The sequence below is a fragment of the Eurosta solidaginis genome, chromosome 5, assembly GCF_040869045.1.
Source record: "Eurosta solidaginis isolate ZX-2024a chromosome 5, ASM4086904v1, whole genome shotgun sequence".
Taxonomy (NCBI): Eukaryota; Metazoa; Arthropoda; class Insecta; order Diptera; family Tephritidae; genus Eurosta; species Eurosta solidaginis.
The window spans coordinates 136,462,278-136,486,795 of NC_090323.1; the positions used below are offsets into that span (position 1 = coordinate 136,462,278).

At 40.0% G+C, this 24,518-nt stretch overlaps 2 protein-coding genes across 3 annotated transcripts in view; both read right to left on the reverse strand.

Annotated features, from left to right (window-relative positions):
- Positions 1–24,518, reverse strand: part of LOC137253986 (3 beta-hydroxysteroid dehydrogenase/Delta 5-->4-isomerase type 4) — a 130,312-nt gene that overhangs the window by 37,429 nt on the left and 68,365 nt on the right. The gene's annotated exons all lie outside the window — the stretch shown is intronic.
- rogdi (rogdi atypical leucine zipper) overlaps positions 14,618–24,518 on the reverse strand; it is a 78,272-nt gene continuing 68,371 nt past the window's right edge. The window contains exons 2-7 of one of the 2 annotated variants that reach the window (XM_067791619.1): positions 18,032–18,182; positions 17,760–17,963; positions 17,519–17,676; positions 17,338–17,458; positions 17,077–17,286; positions 14,618–15,381 (exon numbers count right to left, since the gene is read on the reverse strand). In XM_067791619.1, the coding sequence (XP_067647720.1) occupies positions 15,313–15,381; positions 17,077–17,286; positions 17,338–17,458; positions 17,519–17,676; positions 17,760–17,963; positions 18,032–18,182 (913 nt within the window). In that variant the 3' untranslated portion in view covers positions 14,618–15,312. Of the gene's footprint in view, positions 15,382–16,578; positions 16,799–17,076; positions 17,287–17,337; positions 17,459–17,518; positions 17,677–17,759; positions 17,964–18,031; positions 18,183–24,518 lie in introns of those variants that run through there. The other variant, XM_067791620.1, reaches the window with a different exon arrangement.

Below are 24,518 nucleotides of genomic sequence, written 5' to 3' on the forward strand. Positions count from 1 at the left end.
CTCCACTTATTGACAGGTCAACAATGACGGCTGGCTCCTGTGCTGCGCGACCACCGAACCATTGCAAGTTCAGACTCTGCTCACGTCCTCGTAGTCCAAGTTCGTTCAGAAGAGTATTGTCAATCATTGTTATTGAAGAGCCTTCATCTAATAGCGCATACGTCTCGACCGATCTGTTGATTCCATACAAAATGACTGGTAAAATTCTAAATAATAACTTACTTTCAGCGCCGTTACTGCAACTGAGCACAGCCGCTTCTGCGTCCTTTGGCTGTTGACTACCTACTGGCGGTTGCGTGTGCATTACGGTGTGATTCTTGGCTTGAACCATCGAAGTTTCGTGTCTTTTGGCTGAATTTACTGCTTTCGGCAAATTGGTCGTTGGACGTTCGACCTCATGTAGGAGTTTATGGTGCATTCTCCTACAACCCTCTATAGCGCATGGCTTGCGCCGTTGACAATCACGCATACCGTGTCCAGAGCTAAGACACCCGAAGCAAAGGCGGCTCTGCTTTACTTGAGCCCACCTGTTTGCAACAGTCAGCTCAATAAATTGTTTGCACTCGGCTGTTTTATGTTGACCCTGGCAGATTGCGCAATTTGATTGACGGCAAGTTTGCGCAGTGTGAAGTACGACCCGGCGTTTATGGTCCCGCACTGGATCACCATCCTGAACTGTACAGATGACACTCGCGAGATTCGTGAGCCACTCGCTAAACTGTTTCACGGTCGTATATGGTTGTACCGTTGCCGCATAACTAGCCCACTCGATTCGTTTGCTCATTGGCAATTTCATGACAAGCTCGTCGAGTAGCGTAGGGTTGGCTAAATGTAGATCTCCTCCTCTCGCCGATTGTAGGAAAGCGCAGATATTGTTCACGTTGCTGGCAAACGGGACAATTTTTACCATTGCATTTTCCGCTATGGGTGCAATTTCTTTTACGCGTGCTAGCTGGCTACGGATCAGCTGTTCTGGCCGGCCAAATCTAAATTTAAGTTGCTCTATTATGTTGCTAACGTTGTTCGGGTGAATAAGTAGAGACTTTACCGATTCTCTAGCTTCGCCCTTCAAGCTTCTCTGTAGCCGCTGATTATTTTCGAAATTTCTGTACCCGTAGACTGCCGTAGATTCTGTAAAGGCAGTATAGAATATTGGCCAGTCTTCTGGTTTCCCACAGAAATCCGGCAAAGCTTGCATTTTTCTAGGTAAGCAAGACGACGGTGCAGCTACAGAACTCATTTGTGTATAGGCAGGAGTGCTGGCAGGGTTAAACCCTAGCGGAGTGGTCCTAACAGCTGGCAGCGGATTAGCATACATATTATTAAGCGAAATATATTGGCAATTTGCAGTAGACGTAGTACTACAGCCAGTGAAAAGTGGCGGCGAGTAACGAATGTCGGCTAGTAATGGAAAAGGTGGTGTATTAGCAGTCGTAGCTGTTATTTCTTGCGTTCCCGTCGGTGCGCAGATGGCAATTGGGTCGTTGGTGGCTGGGGAGCTGCCGACGTAGCACCCATACCATTGTTTGCTGCATTTTGCGCTTCATGATCCCTCAACTTTGCTTGAGCAGCTCTGAGGTTACTTTCGAGTACGGCTATACGTTGTTGCATTTCGCTAACCACGCTTTCTTGACTTGCTGCTGAAGTTGTTGAGGAACCTGAAGTAATTATAGGCGAGGCTGGTTTTGTTGCAGGCATACTAAGTGTTGTGTTTGACATTGGCACGTCTTTTTCTATTAAAGGCATGGCTGTTATTTTGTGCTTACCAATGACTGGATTTAAACGAGTACTACGGCGTGGGGATTTATCCATAAAAAGGGCACTGCGCGGCTACTTATTTTTATCCCCAACGATTTGACGAGTTCCATAAATATGTAAATGTATTTACACTGCGAAATAAAGATGTGTCGTCGATGCGAAATAAAAATCTGTCGTCAGTTACGATTTGCGAATTTAACTCCACGTATTAATTTATTTGCGGGTGTTTTGTGGGTTTATTTCTACATATTTAAAGGAAACCATTACAAATATGCTTAACATTTAACAAGCTAACAAACAGTACTTACCGCAGTGTTGTTCGCTCCAATTCTTCATCGACGACTAAAACGGTCACCAAATTCATAGCAACTTTGTATGCAAGAGTTAGAGCGACTAACATTGCGGTTTACAAATAAATATAATTGAACTGTTATGAAGTCAAATTTATGTACCTATGCGAAAGAGCGAGACATTTTCACATATGTATTCATGTTTAGCGGACAATTTCCAGGTTTCAATAAAACAAACAGACTGTGACATATGTACGTACATATGTATGATGATAGAACAATAAAAAAGGATGACAAAATATTTGAAACAGTTCATACAGTAAAAGGGCCGTGCTTTAACATATATATTCTTTACTAAGTACAAGCACTATTTAAGGATATTTAATCATTTAGATAAGTTTCTGTACAATAACTGTATTTATAATATTGAGTCGAATATTAAATCGAATCCTAAAACTTTTTGGAACTATATAAAGTCAAAAAAAGGTGGCTCCAGTGTATCCTCTGGAGTTTTCCTTGATGAGCAGCCTGCGCGATCTCTAAGTGAGGCAGCGAACTTATTTGCTGAGTTTTTTAAGTCAAATTTTTCTCAGGATGATAATAATAAAGCGGTTGATTTTTCATTGCATGCCGTTAGTATCCTGAACTTCGGTACGCTTACTCTCTCCTGTGAGGGTGTTAGTAAGGCTATTATTATACTTAAATCCTCATCCCAAACTGACGTTGATGGGTTTTCTTCTGTCTTGTTAAAAAACTGTCCAGCCTTGGTCTATCCGTTGACTCTGATTTTCAATAAATCATTATCATCTGGGACGTTCATCGATGATTGGAAGCTCACCTCGATTACGCCCGTTTTCAAATGTAGAAATAAGAACGATGTGCGTAACTATAGACCAATATCCAAGCTGTCCACAATCTCTAAAATTTTTGAGTATGCTGTGAATGCCAAGTCCCTTATATACCCCACCAGCACGGGTTTGTTGCTGATAGGTCCACGGTTTCAAATCTTGCTGTTTTTAGCGAATACTGTGTAGATTCTTTCTCTGCTGGACTACAGGTTGATTGCATTTACACTGACTTTTCCAAACCTTTTGATAGAGTTCCTCATACAGTTCTGATAAAAAAATTAAGCTGTATCGGTTTTCATTCAACGTTTCTTTTGTGGATTCGTTCTTATTTAAGTAATAGACACTGCGTTGTTACCATTGATGGGAAAATGTCTAGTCCGTTCGTTGCGACTTCTGGCGTTCCCAAGGGAAGTATACTAGGCCCACTTTTATTTATATTATTTATTAATGACATCAGCAGTTGTTTTTCGTTTTCAAAGTGTTTACTTTATGACTTAAAAATATTCTCAGCTATTAAATCGCAAGAAGATGCCATAAAGCTGCAGGATGATATAAATAAGCTTCACCAAAGTTGCCTGAATTCCTGTCTCTCTTTAAATACGCAAAAATGCTTCCAAATAGTTTATTCAAAATCAACTAACAATTTGTCTACAAAATACAGTATATCTAACTGTGAACTTCAATGTGTTGATGAGATTAAAGACCTGGGTGTCGTTTTTGACAAAAGGTTTTCCTTCATTAATCACATTAACTACCTAACATCGAAAGCATATTCTATGCTCGGATTTGTACGGCGCAATGCTTCAAAATTCTCAGACCCCTATACCTTTAAGCTGCTCTACACGTCATACGTTAGATCTCATATTGAATATGCTGTCTTCATTTGGAGACCAAGCAACCAAACGGCCATTTGCAGAATTGAGAGAATTCAAAAAATTTTCCTTAAATATGCCCTTCGGCCGTTAAACTTTTCGGAGCCGATTCCTTCCTACTCTGCACGTCTTTTACTTTTAAGCCTCAAGTCTTTGGAAAATCGTAGATCTATACTGTGCTTGTCATTCATGTATAATGTTATTAATGGCTACATTGATTGCCCTTATTTGCTGGAAAGGATTCGATTTAATGTTCCCCAAAGATATCTCAGAAATTCCTTTCCATTTTATTACGATTATTTCAGAACGAATTACGCTGGTAATGCTCCCATTACGCGTGCTATTCGGGAGTTAACTCAATAAGTAATTCCGCTGCTCTTGATTTTTCTATACAAAGAGCTGAATTTATGAATATTTTGAAGTCTGCTTTCTAAGTAAACCGATTACTTTTAGGCATAAGTATTTTTTAAATTTTCATTGTATCATAGTCTGTAAGGATTAAAATTTATAGACTTGAACAAATAAAAAAAATATGCAACGAGTAAATCACAGAGTATAAAAGCACCAAAGGTAGAGGCGCTACAAGCAGTTTTGATTAAGCACGCAATCTGTCGCGCAATAGTAGAGTTAGTTATCAGAACCAGAAACTTTCCCCTGACTAAGACAGACAGGTCATCTGCATAGGCAACCAACCGACAGCCATTGGGTTCAGCTCATCGACTACCACAAACCAAGAGCAGAGGAGATAGAACACCCCCCTGTGACGAACCCCTGCACACCTTTCTCTCGATTATTGCCCCTCCCTCCCCAACCTGCTCCAGAGAAGTTTGTTGATAAATTCAACTTGAGCCCCCTCTACTCCTAAACCAACCAGAGCCCTTTCGATTGCCCTTGTAAGACAATGTTAAAAGCCCCCTCGATGTCTAGGAAGACACCCAGAGCGAACTCTTTGTGTTCTAGGGATCCCTCTATTTATTCAATAGGCATGCTGCGAAGTCGACAGTAACTCTCGAGGAATACTTTTCCGTAGGTAAGGGTCAATCAACTGCTGAAACGTCTTAAGAAGAAAAGACAAGAGACCGATTGGCCTGAAATCCTTAGGTTATACATGAGATCTTCTGACAGCCTTCGGAATGAAAATAACCTTGGCCATGTTCCGAGATTTCGGTAAGTAGCTAAGCCTACGGCAGTTTGTGTTAATGATGGCCAACCAGAGGCAGGAATTTCTTAAAGAACTTTGAAGTTGCATTTGACCTTAATTTTAAAGCTGGCATTAATGTAATATATGAAAGATAAGGTAGAAATCATTTTACCATTTTAAACACATTTTCGTTAAAATTTCTGATGGAGAGTATTGAATGTAAGCCGAGTGTCGTGCCCTCCATTTAAATCGCTTATCCACTTATGTCTGCTGGTAGGTTTGAATGTCACAGTTGGTGATTAAAATCTGCTAAGATGATTCGATTGCCATCCGCGAAGATTCAACAAGTAAAGGTGTCTGATTCAACAAGTAAAGGTGTCTATGTTCGGGTGTAACCGGACATTATATACTCAGCGTGAACTTCAATTGTACATTTCATTTCAGATAAATTACTTTTCTACATAACACATGGCACCGCCCGTTTAAAAGAAAAATGTCTCCCCATTTCCTCTTACAGTAAAACTTGATAAGTCAAATAGCATTGATTCAAAACTATTTTTTGCTAAGTTATAGCTTATTATACTAGTCTACGACCCTTTTAAACTTGTTTTATATCTAAGTTGCCGTGGATCACGTCCATTTTTACTAGAAATATTTTCTGTTATAAGGAAAATATGTGTACCCAATTTCATTACGATATGTTAATTTTTTCTCGAGTTATGGCTCCCGAAACATAGAAAATTGCTTAGTCATAAAAGGGGCGGTGCCACACCCATTTTCAAAAATTTTAGTGTTTTACAATTTAATGTTATAATTCATTTTAGAAAGTAAAATTCTGATGATACAAAGCTCTTTTTCGGCAAGATACAGCTCATTATTTTCGTCTACGACCCTTTTAAAAATCTTTTATATAAAAGTGGGCGTGGTCTTTAACCGATCTCGAAAATTTTTTCTAGAAATATTTCCTGCTATAGGGAAAATTTGTTTACCCAATTTTATTACGATCCGTTAATTTTTCTTCAAGCTATGGCTCCCGAAACATAGAAAATTGCTTAGTCATAAAAGGGGCGGTGCCAAGCCCATTTTTTAAAATTTGAAGTTTTTCCTAATTATTGTTATAAATCAATTTGGGAAATGAAATACCATTGATATAAAGCTCTTTATAGCTTATTTTATTCGTCCACGACCCTTTTAGAAATCTTTTATATAAAGGTGGGCGTGGTCTTTAACCGATTTCGCGAATTTTTCTTCAAAGCATTCCTTATAGTAAAGGAAACCTCTCTGCCGATTTTTTTTACGATATGTTTAACGATTTTTGATTTATGACTAATAATATTTGTAAAATTGATTTTATCACAAGAGGGCGGTGCCACGCCCATTTTAAAGTTTTTTTCCAATTTTTATCAAGAGTCTCAATATCAGTCCGCACGTCAAATTTCAACATTATAGGTGTATTAATTACTAAATAATCAGGGTTTTTGTGTTTTCCAAAATGTTATTTTTATAAAAATTGGGCGTGGTTATCATCCGATTTTGCTCATTTTCATTACCAATCTATTCTGGGTCCAGATAAGCTCGTGTGCCAAATTTGGTGATGATATCTCAATATTTACTTATGTCATCGTGTTAACGGACAGACGGCCAGACGGGCGGACATGGCTCAATTAAATTTTTTTTCGATACTGATGATTTTGATATATGGAAGTATATATCTATCTCGATTCCTTTATACCTGTACAACCAACCGTTATCCAATCAAAGTTAAGCTGAGTATAAAAATATTGTATTGCACATAATTATAGATAATGATGCCGTTACATTTTAACTGCAATACTTTGATGTGCGATGGAAAGGAAGTTGTCGTGCTGTGGGTCAACGAAGGCTGTGTGTACCTTGGTGTTGTTGTGGTTGTTTTTGCTGTTGTTGTTGTAGTAGTGCCACTACTCATAAATTTTTAATTTGTTAATAATATCCTCTAACGGGAGGACCAGTGAGAAAGGGGTGTTAGAGACGTTGGTTCCACATTGCAAGCACTTACTTACTTAATTGGCGGTTAACCATTAAAACGGTTATGGCTTGCTGTACCAAGTAGCGCCATTTGCTGACACGAAGGGAGTTTAATCGTTTTCCACCTGGTTCTTCCAGCGGAGTGGGGGTCGCCCTCTTCCTCTGCTTCCATAAGCGGGTTCCGATAAAAATACTTTCTTAGCCGGAGCGTCATCTTTCATTCGCATAACATGATCTAGCCAGCGTAGCCGCTGTGTTCTAATTTGCTGGACTATGTTGATGTCTGCGTTAAGCTCGTACATTCATTAAATCTTATTCCGTACTCGCCATCGCCATAAATATAGGATAGGTAAGAGTTTAACCTATTACAGTATCCAAATCGAAGTTGAGCTTAAGTGATGCGCGTCTCCCTGGGGAAGTTGCTTTCCCTCGTGTTCAGGGTATTTCACTTTGAGAACGGGGCTTGCGGGCAACCCCCGGTATAGAGGTCCGATGCCTTTTTGTGGATAACACCGAGGAGCTCTTTTTGCTTTTCTTCTACACAGGGCTGAGTTCTTAGGTGCCGTATTTCCTCATAATAACTGCGGAGATGACTTCTTAAATCTCTGAGAGGCATTGTAGAAGTTAAGCAAAAGCCGGGATAGGACACCATCCTGTGGCACCCCTTGTTTAAATCTTCTGAGTTTAAATGTTACGTTCTTGAATTGCACGGATGCCAGCCGACCAGACAGATCATTTGCGATCCACCTTTTGACACTAGAAGGAAGAGGGTGCCTTGGTTGACTATATTAAAACTTTTGGTAAGTCTAGCGCTTCGAGTACTTTTCTTAGTCGAGTTTGATAGGGACTAGGCTAATTCGAGTGAAAGTTAAATGCAGAACATGCCTGTAATAAAGCTCATATAGCTGATCATTATACCTCCTTCCATACTCACCGTCGGTATCTGGAATACTCCAAATTGACTTAAAAAAATAACAGATTTGTTTGAAGACGAAAAACTGTTTTACAAATAGACACAGCACGCAAGTATACACAGAGAACGATAATAATTTTGGAGAGACGTTATTGCCAACCACATAAAAATGGAAGCATATTATATCAGATTTTAACTAGATAACTCTTAAAAAACATGTTTACAAATAAGCTCTACTCTCGACGAGTTATCGTTAATACAACAACAACCAAAGCGGAGATTATTTGACCCATACACTATCGGAATTTTCAGACGGTTGCTGTTGTGGTTTTTGTAGCAGTGCTTCGCCCCATCCAATAGGTGCGACCACTCACGAATTGTCAGCAATATCCTCTAACGGGAGTCTAAGAAAACTTGCAGCTTCATCAGGGAGGCAGAGAGGGGTGTTAGAGGCGTTGGTTGGTGTCATGAGGGGACATGTTACAAGAAGAACATATGTTTTGTATGTCGGGGTTGATTCTGGATAGGTAAGAGTTTAACCTGTAAAAGTATCCAGATCCGATCGAATTTCAGCTAGAGTGACAGGCGTCCTAGGGAGATTTCTTTCCCTTTCTGCGAGTCTAGGGTATTTATCTTGGTCGATTGCTGGCATAGAGGTTAGTCGCCTTTTTGGATATCAGCGAGGACCTCTTTGTGCTTTTCTTCTACATATGGCTGAGTTATCAGGTGCCGTGTTGTTGTTGTTGTATTAACAGTGCTTCGCCCCATTCAATGGGCACGACCACTCACAAATTGTCATCAAATTCCTCTAACGGGAGTCCAAGAAACCGGTTGTTTCAACAGTGCGGACCATAGGGAGATAGGTGTTAGAGGCGTAGGTTCCACATTACAATTTAAAAGATGGTTGGTGTCATGTGGGGACACATCGCATGCAGGGCATACATTACGTATGTCGGGGTAGATTCTGGACAAGTAAGAGTTTAACCTGTTCCAATATCCAGAACGAAGTTGGCCCAGGATGACTCGTGTCTCACTGTAGAGATATACGCCGCCGACAAACGCCGCCGCCGCCGCCGATTTTGGTCGTTTTTCGCACGCCGCCGCCGAGTGTCAAAAATATCGGCGCGGCGGCGTCCGGCGCGTTACTATATTTTCTACTCGTTTAAGACTGTTTAGGCCATTTATTGTTCATGTCGAAAATTGGTCGGACATGGTCAAAAGTGGTATCAACGGATACGCATGTTGTTGTTGTAGCGATAAGGACACTCCTCGAAGGCCTTGGGAAGTGTTATCGATGTTGATGGTCCTTTGCCGGATGCAGATCCGGCACGTTCCGGTACCAAGCCCGACCATCTCGGTAACGATTTGTTATATAACCACATGCGACCTTCTTGGCCATTCCGCCCTCCCTACCCCTAGATCCATGAGGAGTACGGGGTTGCCAAAGCCTCGGCTGTTAATGAAACAGGATTCGCCACGGATAGGTGAGGTTGACATTTGGGCAATATAGCTTCTCCAAATATATTGCACTGGCAACCTGAAAAGGTTGCGCTACACAACCCCTTGAATCTGGTATTTTAGTCGCTTTTAACGACAGGCATACCTACCGCGGGTATATTCTGACCCCCTAACCCGCTGGGGGATGCGCATCAGTGCCAGTTATAAGAAACTAATTGCGAAATTTAACTCTTTCTAACTGTTCAAAAGTTATGTAAAAAACCGGCGCTTTCGATGTCAGCATAATACGGACTTTGCATCACCCAAATCACCAAGTTATTAAAACAAAACACTAAAAGAAACATTTTTTTTTTAAATTTATATGCTCACTTTGCATATATTTTTTTTTTAATTAATAATGATCAATGAGTTCAAATAAAATTACCCAAGGCGAACATGTTCTCAAATTGTCCTCAAGTTGTTAAAAAAAAAAGCAAATTATCCAAAAAAGTGCCGATTTTTAAAAAAATTTACATTGCTGAAAGAATAGCGAAATCAGTGATGCCAAATCCTTTAGTAGGTTCTAGGGGCATAAACACTCCTTTGAAATGATTCTTACCTCATACTTAAGTTGAAGATATATGACAAAAAGTGAAAAATCACTTGGACTTTTACATTCATTTGCGAAACTACAATAGCGTCTGAAATGTTAATTTTGATTTTCACACTTAATCCTTCAACACCCAAGTATCCCGGTTTGACATTTCCTAAAATTGGCGGGCCTATCCCCAACCCGTCCCTTGGAGTGACTCACATTGATTATAGTCCATCAACCAAATTTAAACATCACCTACACGTTACGGCTTCTTTTACAAATGTGAATACGTAGGCACATATATTTACCAAGTGAGGCTCTGTCCTTCGCAAGAACACTCAAAGTGGCGAAGCAAAAGCTTTCCCAAGATAGTCGAACTAATGACCGTGTGTGCTACTATCCTAACGTAGTGAACAGTCGAACTAGTCTGAAAACATCCATAATGAGCTCTTATATCATAAGGCCGGAAAACAGCAGTTAACATCTTTCAACTTAAAATCCTTCGATTTTCATTCTAAAATATCGTTGTGAACACAAACGTCTTCAAACTTTGGTCTACATTTTAAAAATTTTATACAGGGTCCTTGTAAAATTTTATTTATGTAGATGCGCCGAGGATTATACGATTTTCACCCATGAGTTACGCAATGACATCCGAATAGTCACTCCCTAACGTTTCAAGGTCTTTCTCTGGTGTAGCTCGGCAGCATAGCGCGACAAAAACATCCGTTAGAAAGTGTTCGGAGCTACACCTAGAGATTATAGGGAAGTGACATCGACGAAGGTACATATGTGTTCGAAGTCGCTGTCCTATAGCTTCTGTGCTGGCATATGGTGTGCGGGTCAGGAGGCGTGGTAGCGACTGGTGGTCGGGATTGCTACTGTTCGCACATCGGGAATTGTAGGTGCACAAAACCTTTCCTAAATATTATTTTTTTAAATAGAAAAATCAAGCTTTTTAAAGTAAGAATACCGGCGTACGCCGGTGCGCCGCCGATAAAGTGATCGGCGTAAACCTCTATCTCACTGGGTAATGTGTTTTCTTCTTCTGCAAGGGTGGGATATTGCGTATTAATAACGGGGTTCACCGGTCGCGTCCTGACAAAGGCGTTTACCGATTCTATGTGGATTTGGCTAAGGGCCTGCTAATGCTTCCCTGGAACAAACGGCTGTGTTGGCAGGTGCCGGATCTCGTCATATTGCTTATGGAGATGTTCCGTTAATCCCCGTGGAGGATAGATCAAGCAGTTGTTTGCTAGGATGTCCTGGTTTGTGACAATTAAGCTATTTGGCCTCCATATGTGAGTGGTATTCGAGGGTCATAAGGAGACATCCGGTGGCAGTTCTGCTTGCAGCATTTTGACGGGTCTGTAGCCTTTTCCAGTGTGTATTTTTAAGACCAGGCAACCAAACTAGTGAGGCGTAGCTCATGAGCGAATTTGTACTTTAGAAACAATGAGCCTTGAATGTTAGAGTATTATCGAACGTTACCCCTAAGAACTTTGGGTGACTGACATTCGGTAGTGTGACGTGTACGTCCAATATTTGCGACATCAGTTGCTTCCACGTCGTAAACAGAGTAGCCGTGGATTTGGTCGGTGATAATGCCAAATTTCGCGAGGTGAAGAAACCGAAAATATCGGGAAAATAGCTGTTTATTTTAGAAACAAATTCATCAATTGAAGGGCCAGGTCCTGTAGCCATAATCGTGCAGTCATCAGCATAGGAAATGATTGTAACTACTTCTGGTGGGGAAGGGAGTTTTGATATGTAGAAATTAAACAGAAGCGGGGATAGGAAACCACCCTGTGGAACTGCCTGTTTAATTCTTCTAGGTTTAGAGATTTCGTTCCTAAATTGGACCGACGCCTGCCGACCATTCAGATAGTTAGCGGTCCATCTTTTTAGACAAGGGGAAAGGTGTGAGTCAGGTGCCGTATTTCCTCATAATGCTTGCGAAAATGACTTTTTATTTCCCCGGGAGGCGGGGCCTATTCAATGAAATGTCTATTGGGATGCCCAAGTTTTTGGGCATTCAACAGAACTGTTCAGCATTTCATTTATCTACCTAATGGAGAACTGTTGTTGTTGTTGTAGCGATAAGGACACTTGTTGTTGCTGTTGTTGTAACAGTGCTTCGCCCCACCCAACAGCTGCGACCGATCACAAATTGTCATCAATATCCTATAACGGGAGTCCAAGGAAACTTGCTGTTTCAACAGGGGTGGACCATAAGGAAAGGGGTGTTAGAGGCGTTAGTTCCACATTACAATTAAAGAGATGGTTGGTGTCATGTGGGGACACATTGCAAGCGGGGCATACATTTTGTATGTCGGGGTTGATTCTGGATAGGTAAACGTTTAACCTGTTACAGTATCCAGAACGAAGTTGAGCAAGAGTGACACGCGTTTCCTTGGGGAGTATGCGTTCCTCTTCCGCGAGTTTTGGATACTTTTCTTTGAGTACACCAAGGACCTGCTTGTGTTTTTTCGCTTCATACGGCTGCGTTCTCAGGTGCCGTATTTCCTCAAAATGCTTACGGAGATGACTCCTTAAGCCCCTAGGCGGTGCTGGTTCATCAATCAGATGTCTGTTGGGATGCTCAGGTTTCTGGGTGTTCAACAGGAACTGTTTGGTCAGCATCTCATTTCTCTCCCTGATGTGGAGTATTCTCGCCTCATTATGCAGATGGTGTTCTGGGGACATAAGAAGACAGCCCGTGGCAATTCTGAGAGCAGTATTTTGGCAGGCCTGTAGCTTCTTCCAGTGGGTAATTTTTAGGCTTGGCGACCATGTGGGTGACGCGTAGCACGTAATCGGCTGGCTAATTGCTTTGTATGTAGTCATGAGCGTTTCTTTATCTTTTCCCCAGGTACTGCCAGTGAGGGATTTGAGGATTTTCTTACGGCTCTGAATTCTCGGAACAATTGCGGCTGCGTGCTCACCAAAATGTAGATCCTGATCAAACGTCACACCCAAGATTTTGGGGTGTAGGACAGTCGGTAGCGTAGTGCCATCGACGTGGATGTTCAAAATGGTCGACATTTGGGACGTCCATGTTGTAAATAAGGTCGCGGAAGATTTAGTCGGTGATAATGCCAGGTTTCGCGAAGCGAAAAAACTGGAGAGATCAGGGAGGTAGCCGTTTATTTTATTGCATAGCTCATCGATCTTTGGGCCTGGGCCCGTGGCCATTATTGTGCAGTCATCGGCGTAGGAAACGATTGTGACTCCTTCCGGTGGTGAAGGTAGCTTAGATATGTAGAAATTAAACAAAAGTGGGGATAGGACACCACCCTGTGGCACCCCTTGTTTAATTCTCCTTGGTTTTGATGTTTCGTTTCTAAATTGCACCGATGCCTGCCGACTACCCAGATAATTTGCGGTCCACCTTTTAAGAAATGGGGGAAGGGTAGACCCTTCCAGGTCTTGCAGTAACGAGCCATGGTTGACCGTATCAAAAGCTTTTGATAGGTCTAGCGCTACGAGTACTGTTCTATGGTGGTAGTGCTATGGAGTTTTCTGAAGCCATGCTGATGAGAGGCTAGCTGCAAATTTGCTTGGAAATAAGGGAGCAAAATGGCTTCAAGCGTCTTTGCTTCTGGCGATAGGAGAGATATCGGACGATACGACTCTCCTATGTTAGCTGGTTTCCCAGGCTTTAGTAGCGGGACCACCTTGGCCATTTTCCATTTCTTGGGTATGACAGAGGTGGAAAGAGACAGGTTGAAGACATGCGCTAAATACAAGGCACGAGCTGCATTGGGCAGATGTCGCAAACATATATATTCTGTGCTGGCAAACGGTGCAAACGGAGGTAGGGACTAAGAGTCTGTTTCCCTGACCTACACGATTGCTGCCGGAAAAGAGGGGGAGAAGACGGGGGAAGGGGCTGATGCTCGGCATTGTTCCCGACTCTACTACGGAGATTGTAGATATGAGTGGGAGCAGCCGGAAGAGTTGGTGGCGCCGTGGGGTGCGAGCAGCAGCGGGTACTTGTTGTGGCTTGGTGAGCAGCGGGGCTGCTCGAAGGTAGTGGGGGCTCTAGGGCGCAGACTATGGGACGTCCTAAGGCGTGAACAGCAAGGAACCACAAAAGATTTATAGAAGTTACGTGGACGTCTGGTTTTGGGATCTAGCCCAGAACAACCTGTCCGCTGCAACCATCCCTTACACAAGACACACTGACAAGAGTATGACCGTCCTAAAAAGATTATTTTCCGGCAGATGCAGCAAAACCATTTCTCAGGACCGGGGTCAGGAGACGGACCCGGATTGGGTTCGATACCGTCCCGGAGCAATATGCCACCATCTAGGCCATACCGCCCTCCCACCCCCTAGATCCATGACGAGTTCGGGGTCGCCAGAGCCTCGGCTGTTAATTAAAGAGGATTCGCCACGGATAGGTGAGATTGCCAGTTGTGCTGGTTGCGCTACACAACCCCATGCATCTATTTCGTATTTTAGTCGCCTTTTACGACAGACAAAACCCGCCCGGATTCTCTTGCCTCAGTGTGTAGATGGTGTTCTGGGGACATGAGAAGACAGCCCGAAACGTTTCTGAGAGCTGTGTTTTGGCAGGCCTGTATTTTCTTACAGACGGTCATCACAGACTTCAATTTGTTCTTAAAAAGGCTAAGTTACCATTACCTACAACCTTAACTAGGCTTGCTCAGCTTTTCAGGAATTTGTGCACCATTAGGGTCTACGCACATTAAACTTTAAAATTTTACCCAATAGTATAACGAAATGTGTATACAGTTTTTTTTCGGAAATATTAATTTTAATTAAAACGCATTAATAATTATGCATACTCTATATAGAGGAACTTACATACTTCTTGATTTCTTAAGGCAAAGTGTGAAGGCATACCTGTCTCCTTTTTAAGAGGCCATAATGGTGTTTCAAGGCGATGTTTTTAATTAATATCTAGAAAAAAAATCTACATATATGGAGCGATAGTTGAAGTACTGTATCGGCGTTGGAAAATTGTTAAGTTAAATAAGGTCTTAAGTAAACACGATTAATTAAAAAAATATATATCTTAGGAGATACATTATTTTGCGAATGTATCTACGTATATGTATGTAGATATTTTTTATCTAATAAATTATATAAATATCTATCTTAATTAAGCTAATAATTTCAGTTAAAAAATGTGGTTGAGTGGGTGAATTAGGAATGGGCCTTCTACATTATTTAAACTGTATGTATGTATATGTGTTATGTAATGTTTGATTTTTTATGAATGCATATATGGTTTCTTCGTGTGATGTTTTGCTAATGTAATTGCATAAAGTAAATGCACCCAAATATTTGGCTATTCTCGTAAAAACATGAACACAATCAGCAATTTTATATGATTAATTAGAAAGTTTAGGAAAATTGCTCTTAATTAGTTTTAATTTTGTCTACTTTTGTAAATTTAGAGAGAATTGGTGTCAAAGTTTATCAATACGAAAACGCAGATGTTGCATGCGATTGTACAGTAAAATCCTTGTAGACGGAGAATACAGATATCTGAAAGAGACATACAAATTATTACTTTGAAACACTCTAGCATTCGCTTTAACATATAATATAATATATGATTAAACTACATACACTCTTATCCTTTTGACAAAAATAAAATTATTCATTCGGACAATTACTGAAAACAGATATAAAAATGCATCGGTCCTAGCGGGTTTCCACCACAGGTCATCGGACGCAAGAAAAGCGTTCTACTGCAAAATTTTGTTGGATAGAGTTCGCAGATTTTACTGCGGCCTCTACGATATATTTATTGTGTGTGATAAATGACATAAATGACAACAAACATGTTTTTGCACTGACGAGAACAGTAAATATTTTCTCTAACAGATTTCAAAATATAGTTTAATATTTTTCAGCTCCACTACCACTATTGATGAGTGAGGCTGCTGCTTTTCCCCTAAACACTCAACTGGTATTAAAAGCCGGTCTAGGCCATCAACAGCGATAACAGTAACCATAACCTTTGGGGAGTGCCCTTATCGCTACAAGAAAAATAAGACTTCCATAGTGTGTGTACCACGGTGTGAGTTCGAATCTGTCAAGCGTATGGTGCTGAAATTGTCGCTACTGGAATTTTATTTGTATATTTGTATATTCAAATTTGCCCGTCGAGTTCTAATTTATCGACTTATCTACTCCATGTTTGAGCTTTAGATTTAAGCATTTGCCGTTAAAGAAATTCGATCATTCGATTTTATTGTAGTTAGAATAGTTAGAGACCCGAGCAAGGACATCGCCCCGAGAAACTAGATTTATAGTCCTTTCGTTTTCTACTACAGCAATTATTGAATGAAAAAGAGAAACGCCATAAACCTTCTGAATTTTTGAAGTAAATGATTTATTATTAAGAATTCATGAGCTTAACACCGGCTTATAATAATTGAATATTCAATTATTATGTTTTTTCTAAGAGAAACTGAAAAGAAAGAAAGAAGCATTTACTGGCATATTGCGATAGTACTATTTCGAAAACCGCCACGAATTCATCGTCAGGCAATTTCGTAATGTTATCAAAGGTTTCACCAAGATTCGAACCACGAATCACACGATGAAACTGCAGTTGCCTCGTGGCGGTTTTCGAAATAGTACTATCGCAATATGCCAGTAAATGCTTCTTTCTTTCTTTTCAGTTTCTCTTAGAAAAAACATAATAATTGAATATTCAATTATTATAAGCCGGTGTTAAGCTCATGAATGCTTAATAATAAGTATAAATTGAACACACCATTAAAACAAACAAACGTAAATGATTTATTTCTACCGTCTCAGCAGAGCGGCTTCGCTTGCATGTCATTGCATGGATTTTATTAAACTGTACCAGTGTTTAACGAGGTTTTTTGCACGATATGGTGTTTATGGACATATTTACCAAAGTTCTTATAAACAAAGATTTAAGCACTTCCTTTAAAATGGAGAAAAATCAGCGAAAAATGTGTCCTTGCACAAAGACATATTCTTGCTGAACTTTCATTTTAAAATTTTGGCATATTAGCGCATATTAATTGGATTGGAAAGTTGGCAGGAAAGGAGTTGACTTATCGATATATATGGTCAATTAATTGCGATCCACCTTTATATTTTATCTTATAAATATTTTTACAATTTCTGTGTAAAATTTTAAAATCAAAGTTCAGCAAGAATATGTCTAGTTCCGCCATGGGTGGTATAGAGAATTCTAACCTTGTCTTTGAGTTGTTGGCAGAGTTTTAGACCGGCGCAAAGCAACGGCATGACATCATTTAGCCACTGCACTGTCGCCTCAGCTTGGTATGAGTCAAAGCACACTGTTCCTTGTACAGTAATAAGCTGATATACTGCCATGATTAATTTGTGACTTTGCAGATAGAAACTAACAGCCAGATCTTCAGATAAGTTGGGAGCCAAGGATTTCTGAAATAAAAAAGGCGTTAAATTCCTCATAAAGAAAGTTAATTTACTAACCATATTGCGGCTTTTTATGAGATCGGCTATAGGTTTCTTTTTTGGTATAACTAAACTTGTTCTGGCGCGCTGCATTGCCTCCAATATGTTGCCAACAACAGTCATTACCTCGTCGGACGTTCTACAAAATATCAATTACAAAATAAGTAACAAACTCTTCAGGAAAAACATGAGAATTCACTTGAAGTGATAGGTTGCATCCACATCATCAATATGGTTGATTGCTTGTTGAAGATGGTTAGCAGCATCCTGTATTTGTTGCAATTTCCATGGCGAATCTTGATTTATATGCGTTTTCTGCTGTTGATGAGGTGGCCGCGAAAGCTTAAAAGTTATGTCCTATAAGTAAACAAAACAATCAAAAATTAAGGAGTTTTTTGATTTTCCTATATATCGCCTTTTCTCAGACATTGGGTACTTACGGCATGTGTTATGCTATCACCTGTAAGCGTAACAATTGCACGAAGCTTTTCTGGCGCTACACTCATGATATATTTTTCAGTCTTTTTTCCCTCATTAGCATATAAAGGTACTGGGAAGAGATGTGCACACTCCACCAATATCTTCCTCAACTGTTTTAGTATTGCATGGACTTCCTCTTTCAACACCCATTCAAACTCCACTTGCTGCAATTGTTACAAAAAGACTTATAAATGCAAAACATATTTTAAGTATTTTTGTTAAACTTGCTTACCAAATTCCTAGCTTCCTCCTTCTCGGCATCCATCTTTTGACGTACCCAGCTGCTTTTTGCATTGTTTTTGCACTCACTATCAGCTGTCTGGTAACAGTCTGGTAATGTCGGTAGGTGGCGCTGAGATTTCCGAGATCGACAGTTTTGATAGCTATGGAATAGAAATAAAAACATAATTTTACAATTGGCAGCGCCAAACCCTTGACTTGTTGAACGGCGTGATGGAGGGGATGAATAGAACATCCACTTGGTAGTTTGTTATGATCCTTGTTCTGTTTCAATTTGTGAGCCAGATAATTTGTTAATTACTTCTTTTTAGTTTGGCAACGCTACCTTTAATACTTACTACTACTTCTTCAAAAATAGATGTCGCCGTTTAGCCTTTCGCCGTATGAGTTAATGAAAAACAGCGGCGACATCTGCCTATCACATTTCACGTGTGCGAAAATTTCACGACATCTGCTTCTCAAGTCTCCCAATGATCCAGAGCATTCCCGTGAGAATTGAGCGTGAGCCGGAGCTGTAAAACTCACTGGATGACGGCAATTGACGAATTTAGCTGGAGACATTGGTGCTTTATCGGTAACCGTATCGGTAACCTTTTAACAGCTGATTCGACCAACCTTATGAGAATCAATGCAATCGATTATTGATGCCGCTATAGTCGTAACCATATCGTAGCCAACCAATTGGGTTTTGATTTACCGTCGTAACGATAAACAGCTGATTACGTTAGGGATACGGATACAGCGATACGACATACGGCACCAATGACTCCAGCTTTTTCAATAACACCTGGCGCAATGATGTAGGTGGCTCATCTCATCAGCTGATTTTATTCGTTTCATTGTACTGGCATGGATATTGTCAAAAGGAGATGGCGAACGTAAAATGCAACCGATGCATTAGCAATTATGCACTGCGTGGTAGTAAAGTTTTACCTAATTCGGCGCACAACGTTCCCACAGGACACAAAAGTTGCAAAGTTTTATGCTTCCTCTACGTTCCATTCACCTATCATCAATACAAGGGTTTGACAACCGGAACGCGACCTGTATAGTGCTGTAGGGATGAGCTAACGATAACAATGAACCAATCGATAATCGCCGCCACAGTTAGATAACTGCGCTTTTCCATCGCTGAATGGAAGGAAAAATTTTTTTTGACGACACATGGCGTGTGCGGCCATTTTGGGAAAAAGAAAAAAATTGTTTGAATCCGCTGACAGCTTGCTTGTTATTTCCGCATTCGTGCATGCTGGTTTTTCTCTTCGATCGTTGTGAACGCATTTTAAGCTAAAAAAGTTTCCTCCTTTGGATTTATTCAACAAAAACCAAACGAAATTGTGACGTTGTAACGCATTTTAAGCTAAAAAGTTTCCTCCTTTGGATTTATTCAACAAAAACCAACCAAAATTGTGACTAATCTATCCAACGAAAATGAATCAACCAGACGACACTGAGTTTGGTGGAAAATCAAACGAAAAAAACAATTAAATAGATTTAAAAAAAAAAATAATAATAAGATTTAAACATTGCTCAATCAATTTGACAACAGGAATGGCTGCTTTGTTTTATAAAAGAAAAAAAAATATAGTAAATTACCGAAAACGAAAATAAGGAATTGAACGGAAAACCTTGAGTGCTATTTAGAAAAATTTGCTACCTTGAATGGCTGTCCAAATTAGAGAGAGCAAAAAGTGCAAGAGCCTACAACATTTATATTGCTACAAATTCTTACCGTGATTTGTGTGGGTTCCTACTCGAAAATAAGGAGATTCAACAAAGAAACTAAGAGTGTGTGTATCCATTCACGAATAAGTTTGTGCTCCTGGCAGGCAGAAAAGTTTGAAGATCTCAATAGCAATCTGCAAGGCTAACACTTGCATTTAATGCATTTCATTTTAATCGTCCAACATCAAAACATACAAGCAAGTGTTAATACGCCGAACACCTCCAGTAATTGTAGCTGGCTGCACACCCCAGTGATGGCAAATGGGACAGAAGAGTGTAAATAGGCGCTAGCACCACGACCACCAATATCTAACCACCACCAGCTATAGCGCCAACGAAACCACCGGGCGTACCACCACCACCAGCTTTAGTAACAACAACCAGCAGGGCCGCCTCATATAGGCCTGCTGCAACATCAACTGTATTAACAACAACCATCAGGGCCGCCTCATATAGGCCTGCTGCAACATCAACTTTATTAACAACAACCAGCATGGCCGCCTCATATAGGCCTGCTGCAACATCAACTGTATTAACAACAACCAGCAGGGCCGCCGCATATAGGCCTGCTGCAACATCAACTTTAGTGACAACAACCAGCAGGGCCGCCTCATATAGGCCTGCTGCAACATCAACTTTATTAGCAAGAACCAGCAGGGCCGCCGAATATAGGCCTGCTGCAACGAACCCAGCGTGACACCAAGACCAGAAACTAAACCTGATGAGTTCGTTCCGTAATACGGAAACCAATTTTTTTTCTCATATTTAATATAGTAAACCATTGTTGGGTTTTGGAAAAAATACTACATATAGATAATCCACGTAGATGTAGGTATTTAAGATAAACCCCATTTAAATATTTTGTATAAAATTTAGTCTTTACTTGCGAAATACGTACATCTATGCAAGGGCGTGTACTTTTGCTACATATTTAAAAGCATACATAGATGAAGGTATTTAAGATAAACCCCATTTAAATATTTTGTATAAAATTTAGCTTTACTTGCGAAATATGTACATCTATGTAAGGGCGTGTACGTTTGCTACACATTTGAAAGAATACATAGATGTAGGTATATAATATAAACCCCATTTAAATCTTGTTGTATAAAAGTTAGTCTTTACTTGCGAAATACGTACATCTATGCAAGGGCGTGTACTTTTGCTACATATTTAAAAGCATACATAGATGAAGGTATTTAAGATAAACCCCATTTAAATATTTTGTATAAAATTTAGCTTTACTTGCGAAATATGTACATCTATGTAAGGGCGTGTACGTTTGCTACACATTTGAAAGAATACATAGATGTAGGTATATAATATAAACCCCATTTAAATCTTGTTGTATAAAAGTTAGTCTTTACTTGCGAAATACGTACATCTATGTAAGGGTGTGTACGTTTGCAACATATTTAAAAGCATACATAGATGTAGGTATTTAAAATAAACCCCATTTAAATCTTTTGTATAAAATTTAGTCTTTACTTGCGAAATACGTACATCTATGTAAGGGCGTGTACGTTTGCAACATATTTAAAAGCATACATAGATGTAGGTATTTAAGATAAACCCCATTTAAATATTTTGTATAAAATTTAGCTTTACTTGCGAAATATGTACATCTATGTAAGGGCGTGTACGTTTTCTACACATTTGAAAGAATACATAGATGTAGGTATATAATATAAACCCCATTTAAATCTTGTTGTATAAAAGTTAGTCTTTACTTGCGACATACGTACATCTATGTAAGGGCGTGTACGTTTGCTACACATTTAAAAGTATACATAGATGTAGGTATGTAATATAAATTTCATCTAAGACTCTTTACTAAAATTTTTGTCTTTACTTGTGACATACGTACATCTATGTAAGGGCGTGCACTTTCGCTACATATTTAAAAGTATACGTAGATGTAGGTATGTAATATAAATTTCATTTAAGACTACCAAATTTTTAGTCTTTACTTGCGACATACGTACATCTATGTAAGGGCGTGTTCGTTCGCTACATATTTAAAAGTATACATAGATGTAGGTATTTAATGTAAACCTCATTAAGACTTTTTACATAAAATTTGTTCTGTACTTGTGTCATATGTAAGTAAATATAAGTAAATACAACGAACAAATACCCAAACCCATTTACATAAATACAACTCTATACATACATAAATTTACATAATTGCAATAACATGCTTACGAATAAAGATGTTACAAAATAAAATAAAAATAAATCAAAATAAAATCAGGTAAAACCAAGATAAAATGAAAATAGTAAGTGAAGAGATAACTAAAATTAATATATAAAACACGATTAACCACATAACCATTAATGAGATAGAAGGCCTCTCATAAAAACTCATAATACTTGATAATTTTAAAATAAACTGCATTTACTGTTAGGTTTATCAATATACAAAAGAATAAGATTTCATTAATGTTCCGCTTTTCAATAAGTTTAACGTGTTCGTTTCTCCTTTTTGGGTCAAAAGTTAACGATTTTGTTTGAACCCCTTTTCGAAATAAATAGGCAAAACCAAAATAACCTATAAATAAGTTTAGTCTTAAATCAAGTAAGATTAAGTAAAAAGATTAGTTTGTTTTGGAATCACGCAACAAATTTCAGTTTTGGATAAGCTACATTATAATGAACTTGCTAATACTATTTAATAATGAGTAGTAAATAAAAATATTGTAATAATGGGAATGCTGGCATTCAGTTTTAATTAGAAGGTACTAGGGTATACAGGTAAGGGGCCACCGAAAAATAGGTGCGTCGATGGCCATGGTTTTTGAGGGTGGACTATGCACCGGGCGTCGCAACAACCCCCGTGACGCCCCCAAGTTATATTCGGCCCTTTTTGTTTATCCCCCTTTTGTGTTTATTTTCAGCATTTTTTTCCTCTGATTTTCAGAGTTAGTAACCGGTCATGTCCGGTTCGGTAATTTTTTTGGCGTTCAGTTTTTTTTTGAATTTTTAATGTTTAACGGTCTGTCGGTGGCATCCGGTTCGACCGGATGTTGTTTTATTTTGAATTAGTTCTGCGCTGTGTGACCATTTAAAAGGGATGATAGAAACTTTTTCCTGTTATGGCGCAGAACGGTAAGGTTGGAAAGAACCCCGCCCAGCCGACATGACTAGCCACAGAGCACCACTAGATCATTCCGACTGCCTTCCTTACTGCTCCATTGTAGATGCTAAACCATAAAAAGTTGTTGTTGTTGTTATTGTTGGTGTTGTTGTTGTTGTAGCAGTGCTTCGCCCCATCCAATAGGTGCGACCAATCACAAATTGTCATCAATGTCCTCTAACGGGAGTCCAAGGGAATTTGTTGTTTCAACAGGGTAGGACCATAATGAGAGGAGTGTTAGGGGCGTTGGTTCCACAATACAATTTAAGAGATGGATGGTGGTTGGTGTCATGTGGGGACACATTGCAAGCAGCACATACATTTTTTATGTCGGGGTTGATTCTGGATAGGTAAGAGATTAACCTGTTACAGTATCCAGATCGAAGTTGAGCTAGAGAGAGTGCGTTCCTCCTCTTCTAGTTCTGGGTATTTTTCTTTGAGTACCGGATTTGCCGAGCAATTCCTGGCATAGAGGTCCGACGCCTGCTTATGGATATCACTGAGGAGCTGCTTGTGCTTTTTTGCTTCCTTCAGCTGTGTTCTCAGGTGCCGTATTTCCTCATTATGCTTACGGAGATGATCCCTTAAGCCCCTGGGCGGTATATCCTCATCAATCAGATGTCTGTTGGGATGCCCTGTAGGTGTGTAGATAGTGTTCTGGGGATATAAGGAGACAGCCCGTAGCGGTTCGTAGGGCAGTATTTTGGCAGGCCTGAATTTTCTTCCAGTGAGTAACCTTTAGGCTTGACGACCATATCGGGGACGCGTAGCATGCAATCGGCCGGCCAATTGGTGTGTAAGTGGTAATGAGCTTCTTTTTATCTTTACTCCAAGTGCTGCCGGTAAGATATTTGAGGATTTTATTACCGCTATGGATTTTCGGTACAATTGCGGCTGCATGCTCTCCAAAATGTAGATACTGATCGAACGTCACACCTAAGATTTTAGGGTGTAAGACAGTCGGTAGCGTGGTGGCATCGACGTGGATGTTCAATATGGTCGACATTTGGCGCGTCCATGTTGTAAATAAGCTCGCCGATGATTTGGTCGGTGACAATGTCAGGTTTCACGAGGTCAAGAAACTGGAGAGATCAAGGAGATAGCTGTTTATTTTGTTACAAAGCTCATCGATCTGTGGGATTGGGCCTGTGGCCATTATTGTGCCATCATCGGCGTAGGAAATGACAGTGACTCCTTCTGGAGGTGAAGAAGGTAAACAAAAGCGAGGATAGGACCCCACCCTGTGGCACCCCTTGCTTAATTCTTCTTGGTTTGTATGTTACGTTATGTGAATTCCAACGATGCATGCCAACCAGACAGATAATTTGCGGTCCTCCTTTTGAGACTTGGGGGAAGGGGAGACCCTTCCAGGTCTTGCAGTAACGTACCGTGGTAACCGTATCAATAGCTTTTGCAGGTCTAACGCAACGAGCATGATAAAAACAGATAAAGTATGTTCGGCTATAAAAAAAGTTTTCAATTGCACACATATTCCTAACTAGGGTAGGCACCTTGGCGATGGTGTGAGGGCTTAGCCGAACTTCAGAGCGCCCGACTATATTGCTAAGTGGTTTAACGGCTGGCAACTTCGCCTCATAGGGGGGAAATACAACCCCCC